At 53.9% G+C, this 12,965-nt stretch overlaps 1 protein-coding gene across 7 annotated transcripts in view; it reads left to right on the top strand.

Annotated features, from left to right (window-relative positions):
* MACF1 (microtubule actin crosslinking factor 1) overlaps positions 1-12,965 on the top strand; it is a 130,598-nt gene that overhangs the window by 48,001 nt on the left and 69,632 nt on the right. For all 7 annotated transcript variants that reach the window (XM_082071590.1, XM_082071586.1, XM_082071585.1 and 4 more), the window contains exons 25-36: positions 61-230; positions 480-658; positions 832-970; positions 1,424-1,617; positions 1,872-2,034; positions 2,308-2,391; positions 2,500-2,607; positions 3,217-3,315; positions 3,696-3,848; positions 3,940-4,028; positions 4,459-4,594; positions 7,437-12,668. In XM_082071590.1, coding sequence (XP_081927716.1) covers positions 61-230; positions 480-658; positions 832-970; positions 1,424-1,617; positions 1,872-2,034; positions 2,308-2,391; positions 2,500-2,607; positions 3,217-3,315; positions 3,696-3,848; positions 3,940-4,028; positions 4,459-4,594; positions 7,437-12,668 — 6,746 coding nt within the window. The remainder of the gene's footprint in view (positions 1-60; positions 231-479; positions 659-831; positions 971-1,423; positions 1,618-1,871; positions 2,035-2,307; positions 2,392-2,499; positions 2,608-3,216; positions 3,316-3,695; positions 3,849-3,939; positions 4,029-4,458; positions 4,595-7,436; positions 12,669-12,965) is intronic.

The following is a 12,965-nucleotide window of genomic DNA, read 5'->3' as shown; positions in this document are numbered from 1 at the left end:
GCTCCGGGGTCAGACACCAGCCAGGTTGTTTGAGCTGCTCTTTTGGTTTGTGTCTTGCAGAAGACAAGGATGAGACCGTTGCCAGGACGTATCTCTCCGAGCTGAAGAACATCCGTCTGCGCCTGGAGGAGTGCGAGCAGAGGCTGGTGAGCCGGATCCAGAGCCCGAGCAGCACCCGAGCAGATGGCGACACTATCCAGGAAAACACCATCCGCATTGTGGAGCAGGAGGTCAGTCCTGCCGCTGGGACGTATGGAGGTGGTGGCCGTTGGTTTTTAACATGTGCCGAAAATAGCTTTAGCTGCCCTGGGGTGTGATGGGTGTGTGCCTGTGGGGTTTGAGGGGACTTGCTGCACAGAAGGCGGCAGGGATCCTCTCCAGGTGGGCTCCTTGCTTCGTTCCATCCTTTGCCAAGGGCAATCCTGCTTTTTCTCTGCCTGCTTGGGCTCTCCTTTCACGTTCTTCCCTCCGTCCCGTAGCGCATGCAGGAGGATCTGCAGCGGCTGCAGTCGGACCTGCGGTTCATTTCCGAGAGATGCTACAGCTTCCTGGACAAGGCGCCCGCGGGCTCCAGCACGCCCCACTTGCGCTCGGAACTCGACTTGGTGGTGAACAAGATGGACCAGATGTACGGGCTGTCTTCCATCTACCTGGACAAGTGAGTCGAGACGTGCCTCTGTTCCCAAATACCTTTCTATATCTGCCTGATTCTGCCCGAGACATTTCATCTGCCCCTCTGCCACACCTTGTGCTGAGCTCTGTCCCTCTCGCCATCGAGGGATCTCTGTGAAACTCTGGATGTCATTGTGCTGCCTCTGCTTGACTTGCCAGGTTGAAGACTGTTGATATTATTATCCGTAACACACAAGGAGCAGAGTCTCTGGTCAAAGGCTACGAGGTGAAGCTGAGCCAAGAGGAGGCCGTCCCCGCCGACCTGCCAGCTATTCAGTCTCACCGAGCAGCGTTACAGGTGGGTGCTGTTCCCTTCCCGAGGCAGAAACCAGCCAGCGTTTTGGCGTTTGGCAAGTGTGGTCCTTCCCTTTCTCTACTGAATTTAGACTGTATGGCATATCTTGCCTTGGTATAGCTGCCAGGAGGATTCTGTGCTGCTTACGTGATCCCTTATTGCTTTGTAAAGGTAAAGGAGCTGCTGCGGTTTGTGCTCACTGTTGTAGGGCACATCAGCATCTTGGCAGCTTCATGTCCTGTTGCTGCAGGACAGGAGCTGAACCAATCTGACTTGCTCCAATCGGTGAACACAGTCCGCTCTGTTTTGCACCTCCCATCGTCAGCAGGTGGAGGAGAGAGGAAAGATAAACCCCTTCTTAGGCTTGGCAGCTCTGGGCAGGACAGCATCACTGACTCAACGTGCCTTTTGCTTTCCGGGACGTTGAGCCGGTGCTGTCTCTTGTTGGTTTTGCAGCAATGGCTCGGGGAGGTGAAGGACAAGAGCTCCGTCTTCTCCACGCTGGAGGAGGAGTTGGCCAAGGCGAAGGTGGTGGGAGAGCAGCTGTTCCGGCTGCGGCAGGAGCGCAGCATCGACCTGGAGCGCTACCAGGAGAAGGGCAGCCAGCTGTGGGACCGCTGGCAGCGCGTCTGCGCCCAGATCGAGACCCGGTGAGAAACCTCCCGCCTCCTCTCGCAGCTTTGCTTTCCTGTCTTCCCAACGTACCACAAGAAAGGTTGGACCAGATGATCCTTGTGGTCCCTCCCAACCTGTTATTCCATCGTTGTGCTTCAGCTGAGAGCTTGGAGCAGGCTTTTTCTCAGGGATATTCCTCCAGATGGAATTCCCACTGCTGGCTGGGATAATCCCTATTTCCTACAGTGGTGTTTCGCCCTCCTCTTATTCGTCTTGGTTCTTCTCACAGCCACGCGGAGCTGGAGAGCATCCAGGAGGTGCTGAGCGATTACCGGCAGTGCCACAGCACCCTGATCCAGTGGATCGAGGAGATCACGGTCCAGCAGGAGCTAATGAAGCCTGGGCAGGCGGAGGACAGCCGGGTGCTGTCAGAGCAGCTGAGCCAGCAGACGGTAAATTATGTCCTGGCAGTGCAGTTGCTGCTGTGACCCTGTCGCTGCTTTTACTAAAATCTTTCAATCTGTGAGCTTGAAAACATGAAACAAAGGGGGAGAGGCTGCAGGCCTGAGCTGGGGGTCTGGGAAGTAAAGAAACTCTTGCTTAGCTTGAGGTAGACAAGGCCTCGCATAAAAAATTGAAGAGGATAAAGACTTGGAAGGAGAGGGATGGGGGCTGAAATTCAGCCTGCTGCCTAACAACTGGTTTTACTTTGATTTTTGCTGAAGGCTTTGGCTGCAGAAATTGAGAAAAATCAAGCCAAACTGGACCAGTGTCAGAAATTCTCCCAGCAATACTCGGCTGCCGTCAAGGTACAGGTCCCCTCCTGTGCCTGCATCGGGCTGGCTGGGCAGAACCAGCCCCGACAGAGTTCACGTCTCACACGCTCCGTGTCTCTCCACCCCTGCTTGCGTTTGCAGGACTACGAGTTGCAGCTCATGACGTACAGGGCGTTCGTGGAGTCGCAGCAGAAGTCTCCCATGAAGCGCCGGCGGATGCTCTCGTCCTCGGATGCCATCACGCAGGAGGTAGGAGCCGCCTGCCCGACCCCACCAGGGAGAAACTGCACGGGGGGTTCTTCAACACCAAGCAACCGCTGCAGAACGAGCTCCTTTCTGCTGAACTCGCTTGCGTAAATAAAGCTTCCACCCTCGCTGTTTTTCCCGCTAGCCGGAGAGGATGGCTTTGTGCTCTAAGCACCAGGTATAACATACCCAGCCTCCTGGGAACCCCTGGGCAAATCCAGCGGGGTCGGCTCAGCCCTTCGGCCTTGCGAGGTAAATAACCAGAGCACCATGTGGCCTCAGTGTCTGTGGATCTTCGGGATGAGACCTTTAGGGACCCGAGGTCCTGTCTGCTCTGTGTGGACATTAAAGATCCCGCCAGCCCTTTTTTGTCAGAGTCGAGCACCCACCCCAGCGTCCCCTTCGCTCCGGTGTTGTGCAGCATGCCGTGCGTGGCCACAACCCTCCCCGTCACACTCGCCGTGTTTCATTGATGCCGTACGGGGTCTGCGAGGTGCTGTGGGGCTGCCCAAGCAAGAGATGGTGCATCCGTGTTGTTCACCGTAAAGTACATCGCTGTGGATCCGCTGGTTGTGACTGACGGGCCCCGTTTCTCTCTCTCTCCCTTCGCAGTTCATGGATTTGCGGACTCGCTATACGGCTCTGGTGACGTTAACCACGCAGCACGTGAAGTACATCAGCGATGCTCTCCGGCGGCTGGAGGAGGAGGAGGTAAGGGTGTTGTTCGGAACCGAACTCTGTTCAAAATGTGCTGGCTCATTTCCTAACACCCCAAGGATGCTCCATGTTGAGGTTAAATAGAATCACAGAAGAATTTGGGTTGAAGGGACCTTCAGATGTCCCCCAGTGCCCCCCCTGCCGTGAGCAGGGACATCTTCACCAGCTCAGGTTGCTCAGAGCCCCGTCCAGCCTGGCCTGGGATGTCTCCAGGGATGGTTCATCCACCACCTCTCTGGCCAACCTGGGCCAGGCTCTCACCACCCTCAGGGCCAACAATTTAATCCTCGTGTCCAGCCTGAATCTCCCTCTCCGCCTTTGGAAATCTGGGACCCCTTTGACATGGTTAATCTTCCTCTCTCCTCTGTTTGCAGAAAGTCGTGGAGGAGGAGAAGCAGGAGCACGTGGACAAGGTGAAGGAGCTGCTGGGCTGGGCCCTGGGCTTGAAGCAGAGCGTGCAGGGCAGGACGGCAGCTGCTGGGAGCAGAGAGCTGGGTGACATCGAGAAATCCATCTTGGAGCAACAGGTAAACTGGGGGCAGCCATCAGTTTCTTTAACTGCTGTTCTTCTCCCACAGCTGGTTTAAGCTTCTTTCTTTCATTCTTTCTTTTTGACAGACCCTGAATGATGAGCTGGCTGCAAAGAAGGAGCAGGTCTCTGAGGCCATCAAAACTTCACAGATCTTCCTGGCAAAACACAGCCACAAGTGAGTGTGGCCGGACGAGGGGACAGGCAGGGACAGCAGTGGGGAAAACCCCCTTAGAGCTGGGGGTTTGGTGTCCCTGGGATCCAGGGCCCAATTCCTGTTAAAAACAATGATGAGCTGCACATAATAGTTGTCTTCTTATCTGCAAGGAGAGCTGTGAAATATGCAACCTATTTATGCTGTTGGGACAATATTAATCCCATGTAGGCGTGATCCAGCCCTGTATATTTGGGGATTTGATTGTTATGATGCAGGTCAGCCTTTGTTGAGCCCAGTACCCTTGTTGGTTTTAGCTGAGCTGGGCAAGGAGTGGGGCAGTGGGAAGAGGGGACTCGTGGTGGATTTGTCCTTTTCCTTTCCTAGAAGAACAGATTAATTCCGCAGAGCTGGGAGCTGCTTCGTGCTGAGAGATCTCCCCTTCCCCTTGCAGGCTTTCCCATCCGGAGAAGGAGCAGATTTCTGCTCAGATCGCTGCGCTCAAGGACACCTACCAGGTGCTGTGCAACGACTCCACGGAGCAGCTCCAGCAGCTCCAGAGCCAACTGGCTCAGGAGACAGAGCACAAGGTACCGGTTCCCGCTCAGTCCTGCGGCTGCGCGGACGCAGCGGGTGACAAAGGTTTTGCTGTGTCGCGTGTCTCGTGGCCACCAGCCACTCCCAGCCCGTTGACTTTCGTATTTGCACGTGGTTGCCCTCCCTTCTCTTCTGTCCATGCCGAAGCATCCAGGCTGGGGTTGGTCCCGCGTACCTCCCGCCTTCCAGGGCGGTGAGGGAGTCGTCCTGTGCAAGGGTTTTCATCAGAGTTCTGCTCTGCACAAGGGTCGGCTTGTTCACGCTCAGTGGGCAGGGATGTAGATGGAGCTCTGGCCTGGCAACGGTCCCCATAGCAAACCAGCGTCTTCTGAGGAGCATCCTCTCAGTGGTTTAGCCACAGAGGGCTCCATCTCGCAGGCAGGAGACACAAGAAGGTGGTTTCTGCTGAAGGGCGTTTGCCTGGTGGTCTCATATCTCAGGGTCTGGTGAGAGGTCAGTCTCAGCTGTGGCTGAATAAAATTGCTTTTCCCAGTGGAAGGCGACCTGGGAGCCCTTCCCAACCCATAGCTGGACCCCGTTCACATCCACCTGTGCCCCCCACCAGTCCCCATCCTGGTTTTGCTGGGTAGGGAGGGCTGAAAGCGCATCCTTATTGCCTCTGTTACGAGCTGTCTTTGGTCATTCACAGGTGTATGTGTTCTATAAGTGTATATACATGTGTCGATGGATATATCTGTGTGTTTGCTTGCTGGCTCCCTGTACTCTGAAGCAACGGCCCGCTCAGATCTGGCTGCGTGACGCGGGTTTTGGCTGTCGGGTCCGTGAGTGAAGCCCTGTTGGGGACAATGGTGACAGGGCTGCTTGTTTGACATCTGCCCACCCAGCTTGCACCTAAACATAGAGCATTCCTCTCCAAATTGGACTCTATAGCAATTTCAGGTGTCTCAATGCAGCAAATGCTTTCTGTCACATGTCCCTTTAGCTCTTGTGCTTGAGCAAACAGACTCATTAATTGCCATTAAACCCTCGCAGATTTGCTGCTGCTTCTGCCAGGATTGCAGCACAGAGCAACCAGCCCCTGGAAAGGCTCCTTCATCCTTTCCCTTTTCCTCCTACCCGGGCAGGAAAATGACTTTAGAGCAAAAAGCCGGGTGGGTTTTGTACAGCATGAGGAGCTTTGGGGCTAGAACAGTTTTCACTCACGCTCTCGACGGAGCCCAGGACCCAAACCGAGAGGTGGCAGCGGGGTTTTGCTGCAGATCCTGCCTACAAGACGAGCCCCGCGGCTCCTGTGCCATGCGGTTGCTTCACTGTAGAGGGAGCATGAGGAACTCTTAACATTTGCTTGCTGGAAACATTCGACTGCCAGAGAGAAGTTACAAAAGATGAAAACGCAAAGCAGAGCGCGCTAAATTGAGCATGATGTGTCCCCTGTACAGTTTGTGTTTCATGTCAACTGTTTTTTAAGATTAACTGACATCCTTGCTTACAAGTTTAACTAACCCTCCGAGATTTACACGCACAAAACACACAAAGTGAAAAAGAGGACGACCTGTGTGTGGGGTTCTTTTTGCAAACAAAACAGTCGCATGCTGGACGCTAACACCAAGCTTTACACTGTGTGTGATACGGCTGAACTGCTCCATAAGGCTCTGTCTTTAACTGCTCAAGGCACACCCTGCGACTTGGTAAGTAAAAGCCTTTTACGCCCCATCTCCTTTTTTATCTTTCTCTCTCTTTATCTCCCTCCTTTTCTCTGTCTTTCCGTGGCTTGTTCATCTCCGAACCTGCATGCGAGTCTGGTGATGGTGGTGGAGAGCTGAGGTTTTGCCAGCAGGTTCACCGGGGGAATCCGTGACCCGGCACATTGGAGGTTGTGTCCTCAGCCGTGCCGGCACCGCGGCTGCAAACACCCCAACCGCCGGTGCCGTTAGACCGACCAATTAAATAACCTGAAGCTCTTGGGGATGCAAGAGGAATTAATTCCACAATCCAAATTCCCTCCTCCCTGTCCCCACAAAGATCTTTTTGTGCTTGGGCCAACCTTGCACCCAACCAGTGGGACTGGGAGAAACCCAAACGTCTAAAGAGCTGTTACTGTTCGTCATCTTAATTATTACACTCCCTGTGGGGTTACAAGCAAGAAGAGAAAGGCACCTCCAGAAACACCAAAGGAGATGCTCTGTTTCCATGCTGGGACCTCCAGCTTCTTATATTTCTCCCTGTGAGCTGTCTGAAGAGCAGGTGAATTGGAGATGCTGGTGGTGGTGCTGGGAGAGCCGCCCTGCACGCAGCGCTCCTGCCCCAACGCATGGCCGCTCTGTGCAGCCGGGGAGCTGCTTGGGCTGCTCCTGAGCCATCCTGGCTCTTGGGATCTGCTTGGGAAGGGCAGGATTTAAAGCATGGCAGGAGCCAGCACGGAAGCTGCGCTGAGACAGGTTCCTAGATAAGGGTGTAATGTTTTTTCCCCTCTGGGCACACAGCGGTCTTTGTGTTGTCTCTACTTTTGAAAACTGAAGTTGTTGAAGGGCTTTGGTGTGCTTGGTGGTCTCGTTCCCCCTGTTTCTCCGCGGAGCGTGAGGAGCACGTCTGGGTTTTGCTGCTTGCTGCTTTGCTGCCTTGCTGCTGGATGTCGGAGGCATCTCAGTGCTGCCCCAGGTGATGGACTAGATGAGCATTAAAACTTGCTGGCAAATGCACCCATTTGAGTGCTGTGATGCCTTTGGAGTTGCATTTCAAACACTTTGGGACTCCTTTCTAGCCTGTTTAGGGTTTTTAAACTTTTGGTTTTGGAAACTGAGACCTCCCTGGACCTCATACAACCTGAGCGCTTGCAATTTTGATGTAATGCTTTTCCTTCTCTTTCTGTTCTAGGGCAGTGAAGCAGTGGCAGGAGTGATCGATCTTGGCACGGTAGAAATATTCCCTGTCTTTGGTGCTATGCAGAGAGGTCTTATAGATCAGGACACCGGCCTCGTCCTCTTGGAGGCTCAGGTTATCACGTCTGACTTAGTTGTTCCAGAGACCAACGAGAAACTCTCCTTGGAGAAAGGTCTGGCGAGAAACATCATCGATCTGAGGATGTTCCAGGTGCTGCAGGAGCTGAAGGATGCTCTCCGCTGGGTGGAAGAAATCAGCTGGGAAGGGAGGCCGGTCCTACCTGTGGTCGCTGCAATAGAAGAGGGGAAAATCAGCGAGAGCATTGGGTTGAAGATTCTTGAAGCTGAGCTTGTCACCGGTGGCTTTAAAACCCATCAGGGCAGAATCAGCATGGAGACAGCGGTGCGAGAAGGGCTCCTTCCCCCTCAGCTGCATTCCAGGCTTCTGTCTCACCTGGAGAGCGGCAAGGATTTGATTGACCCCAACACCGCTGAGAAAATCAGCCTGCCCGAGCTCCTGGACCGATGCATCGTCCACCAAGAGACGGGGCTGAGGCTGCTGCCGGTCACACAGCTGGCGGGTGGGACGGTGAGCTTGAAATCGGGCAGGAAAGTCAGCATCTTCCGTGCCGTCCAGGAGGGGCTGATAGACAGGCAGGTGACGGTCAGGCTGCTGGAAGCACACCTCTTCGCTGGTGGCATCGTTGACCCCAGGACAGGGCACAGACTCACTGTGGACGAGGCCATGAGACATAATTTAATTGACCAGGATTTGGCGTGCACGCTGCTCATCCGGCAGCTTCAGACGGGCGGCATCATCGATACCATCACGGGAGAGAGACTGACCATTGATGAAGCTGTAAGGAAAGAGTTGGTAGCACCAAGGATTGCGTTGGTGGTCCTGGAATCCCTCTGGTCCTTCATGGGGCTCCTGTGGCCAGAGACAGGGGAGATTGTCACAGTTGCAGATGCTTTGGAGCAAGGAATCCTGTCCACAGAGTTGGTTCACAAGATTCTCAGCAAGAGGCAACTCATTAAGGCTGTGTTCATACCAGAAACCACCGAGGTGTTGTCCTGGAAGAGAGCGGTTGAACATGGCATCTTGGAGAGGGATGTGGCGAAGAAGCTGAAGTCAACAGTCATACCTGACGTCATGGCCGGCGTGCAGCTCGCCGGCTCTCCCAGCAGAACCAGGCACGGCCAAAGCTCCGCTGGAAGGAGTCCCACAGGTCACCAAGAGCGAAGTGACCCTTTGCTAAGGAGTGACGACGAAAGGTTGATGTTCCACCTGATGACACACAGCTACATCAACATCCATGATGGCCAAAAGCTGCTCTTAGTGGATGGAGAGTTGAACAGCGTCACTAAAGCCCTACTCCAAACCCAAGAAAATGGAACCTATGCACACATGTTGGAAGAGAGTGAAGGTTTTGAGGAGATAAGGGCAGATGCGGCTCTGGAGAGCGAGCCTTGCAATGGCTTGTCTTCGCAGCAGCTGGGCTTGCAATTTGCTCCTTCCAAAGAACAAAGCGCAAAGGTCCTGCCACCCAGAACTGCTCTGGAGAATGGGGAGGTGGTGATGGGACCTGAAAGGCTCCTGTTGGAGGGTGCAGAAGACAACCTGCTTGTGGAAGAGCAAGAGCAGATCTATGCTGAACAAGTCTCCATCAAGGGTGAAGCTGATGCTGAATTTGGAAGGCAGCAAGTAGCCTCTACAGGCAGGGACAAGCAGCAGGTAAAATTATTCGTGCCAGGACATCCTGGTGACCTTGAAAGTAGACTCAGAGAAACAGAGGAAATGGTGACTGAGGCAGAAGAGTCCAAGCCTACTACAGTAGATGGAGTGGGAAGTATGGAAGATCAGCAGAGGGCATCGGAAAGCGTGACAGTTGTTATGAAAAGAGAAATCTGCATATCAGTGGATGTTTCAGAAAGAAGAGATAGGCTGGGAATCATGGCAGAGAGGTCTCAGGGTGTGGAGGAACCTGAACTGGAGGCAGAAGATGTTGGAGAGGTTGATTTGCCAGATGAAGAAACAGTTGAGAATGGCATGCTGGAGGAAGAGAAGGTTCTGCTCCCAAAAACTGCAGAGGCTGAGCGAACAGAGAGGCAAAGTGAACACATCGAAAGTGCATTGGAAGAAGGAGAAGAGGAAGAAGTATTAGATGATGAGAGTGTTCGTGAAACATTCCTGCCAGCCCCTGCAGAGCAGGAACCAGAGGACGCTTTGGAGATGCTGTTGACCCAGCTCCAAAGCGGTGGCATAATCCATGAGCAGACAGGCAAGAGTCTTCTTCTGAACGAAGCCGTCGCCTGTGGAGTGGTGTCCAGCCACACCGTCGTGAAACTAATGGAGAAGATGAAGATGTTCAGCGGCTTCTTTGACTCTCAGACATGTGAATCATTGACCACCGAGGACGTCATTGAGGAAGGTCTGATGGATGAGAAGCTTCTCCAGAAGGTACTTGAGTCTGACAAAGCAATAAGTGGTGTTCTGGACCCAGGCAATAACTTTGTCTACTCTATCAAGGACGCCGCTGCCGTTGGCCTTCTGGACAAGGAAACGGCGCTGAGGATCTTGGAAGGGCAGGTGGTTACTGGAGGGATCGTTGACTTGAAACGTGGCAAAAAAGTCTCGGTCACTTTGGCTTCAAATCTGGGCCTTATAGAGCCGACGAGTCAGAAAGAGCTGGTCCAGCTGGAGAAGGCTTCCAAAGGGAAGGGCACTGATGAGGTGACCAGACAGAAGCTCATTCGCTTACAGGCTGAGACCAGCGGGATTGTGGATCCTAAAACCAAGCAGCCTCTGACTGTTGCACAGTCTGTTGAAAAAGGGCTCCTGGAAAAGGAAGAAGCTTTTCAGCTCTTGGCCAAGCAAGTTGCTGATGGAGGAATCATCCATCACGGGTCTGGAATGAGGCTGTCGGTAAACGAGGCAATGAAACATGGTTTGATAGGTGAAGATTTATGTGACGAACTCAGGAAAGCTGAAAGCGTGTGTCTGCAGGACTACGTTCATCCGGTCACGCAGGAGAAACTGCCCTTGGCCAGGGCGGTATCGTTAGGGCTCGTTAGTGCAGAATTCCAGAGGAAAGTGCAAGAAATCCAGGCTGGGGGTGGAAGCATTTTAGAACCTGCTTCTGGCCAGAGACTGGCACTCAGTCAAGCGGTCAAGGAGGGCTTGCTGCCCAAGCAGGTGGTGGAGAAGGTCCTGGCATCTTCAGAAATGAGAGAAGGGATTGTAGATCCCGAGACCTGCGTGATCGTTCCCTACTCGGAGTTCGTCAAGAAGTGTAAAATCGACGTTGAATCTGGCCAGAGGTATCTGGAGGTCTATCCCTTCCGAGCCGTGGAGGATGCGGTGACGGGGAAGAAGCTGACGTGCGCCGAGGCGGTGAGGATGGGGAAGGTGGACCCGCTGCCCACCCTGCGGCTGCTGCAGGCTCAGGCGGACGCTGGGGGCGTCGTGGAGGGGACGGTCACCAAGAGGTTGTCCCTGAGGGCTGCCGTGGAGCGGGGGGTGCTGGACGAGGAGATGGCCCAAGTCATCGCCACCAACCAGATGAGGACGGGGGGAATCGTGGATGCGAGCAGTGGGAAGAGGTTGAGTTTAAAGGAAGCTGTTGAAAAGAAGCTGATTAGTCCCAAATTAGCTGCCAGCCTTCGGGAGGCGCAAGTGTCTGCAGAGAAATACAGTTCTGAGGTCTGCAAAGTAGATGAACCCCACCTTTTCAAGGAAAAAATGGAAAAGTTATCTCCACAAGAGGAAGATGTTGTTGTCTCTGCCAGTGGTGCTAAGAAGTCTGAGCACAAAGCTGGACCTGAAGCCGTGAGCTACGACGTGGCTGGAGGTGCAGCCGCTGCCACCGAGAGATCCCCAGTGACACTGAGAAAAGGGAGATCAAAACCTCCAGAAACTTCAGAGAACGGGGTAATGCACCGTCCCCAAGAACAGGCTCCAGAACACCCCTCAGCATCGGGTACAGCGTCTGTGTCTGAAGAGACGGGGGTGGGAAGGGCAACGGAAAAATGGATCATGAGAAGCAGCTTCCAGGTGGGAGCAGCTGGGGAGAAGGAACTGAGAGAAGCAGCAGATCGAGGGTCAGAGAAAGTGGAGGGATTGGGGTTGGAGAAAGAGCGGTTGTTCTTGGACACGGAGGCTCTTTGCAGGGTGAAGGATGATGAGGAGGGGATGAGGAGAAGGTTTGGAAGTGCAGAGGGAATCGTGGCAGGTGGAGAAGGTGCAGAGGTGGCTTCTGAGCAAGAGGAGCGAGCGGGCCGGGTGACACCGGCAGCCCCAAGGGAACCTGTGACTGTGGGTCGAGGGAAGGGCGAGATGGGTCCTACAGAGCCTGGAGAACCCCCTGAGATCAGCATCCCGATGGAGCCTGCAGGAGACGAGCTTGCGGGTAAAAGAACTGTCAAGCACGTCGAAGGAGAAACCCTGAGAATGGGTGCAGAAGGTCCAGTTGATCAAGAAAAACCAAGTGAAACGGAGCCGAAACCTACCCAAAAACAGAAAAGCAAGAAAAAGAAAGCAAAGCAGACTAGTGTCCCAGGAGACAGGACTCATCCAGAGAAACCTGTGGAAAAACAACCCCTTCCTTTTCCAATTTCCAAAGAAATTTCAGGGAAGAAGGAGGAGGGCTTCATCTCAAGCACGCCAGAACCAAAACGTGGAACCACCACCAAGATTGCTGCTGGGTTGGCAGGAGAGGCAGCCAGGCGCATGGGGGGCAGCAGGGGTGGCAAAGAGAAGAGGACGGTTTCTGAGAAGGATGAAGAAAAGCTCGCTGGGGGTCAGGAGTTCCCTGTGCCCCCAGGACACAGGGAAGATGAAGAGGTGCTGGAAGGTGGGATCAGAAATGGTCATGATTCCTCAATGGCATTTAGCCTGGAGGAGAGGATGGAGGAGGACACCGAGGTGGATGTGTCCAGTGCAGCCCCTGCAGCCGGCGAACTTCCCGAGGAGCTGATTATCAGAGAGGAGCCCAGAGAAGTGCAGGAAACCCCTGCAGCCCTTGGGCTTGGAGAAGAGACACAGCAAGAGCAAACGCTGGAGACCAGCCCAGGCCAAGGAGCTGCCCCTGTTCCCCCAAAATCCCCCGGAGAAACCCCCCCGGAGAGGAGCCGGCAGCCGGGTCCTGCCGATCGGGGTTTGCTCTTACCGGTGATCGTGGAAGGGGAGCTGCTGGAAACCTCCCAGGAATCCACCAGGCCAGCCCAGGTAAATTGATGCTTTTTGCTATTTTGACTTCTTTTTTGAGCTATTTGTGCCTGTTTGATGTTAAATCCATCCGAGGTCCTGAGCACAAAGGACAGCCAGGACAAGAGGAGGGGGTGTTTGAGCTGGATGTTGCAGCGTCAGCTGCGATGGATCTGGCGGAGGACCCGGTGATGTACAACTGAAAACATGCAAGGCTTAGTCATAGCTTCTTTGTTGCTAGGGCATTACTTATAAATGACTAATAAATAGGACTCTTTTTTGGCACTTTAACACCAGAGATCTCTTGCCATTTATAAG

The sequence above is a fragment of the Streptopelia decaocto genome (assembly GCF_964273445.1).
Source record: "Streptopelia decaocto genome assembly, chromosome: 23".
Taxonomy (NCBI): Eukaryota; Metazoa; Chordata; class Aves; order Columbiformes; family Columbidae; genus Streptopelia; species Streptopelia decaocto.
This window is presented reverse-complemented; position numbering and strand designations above follow the sequence as displayed.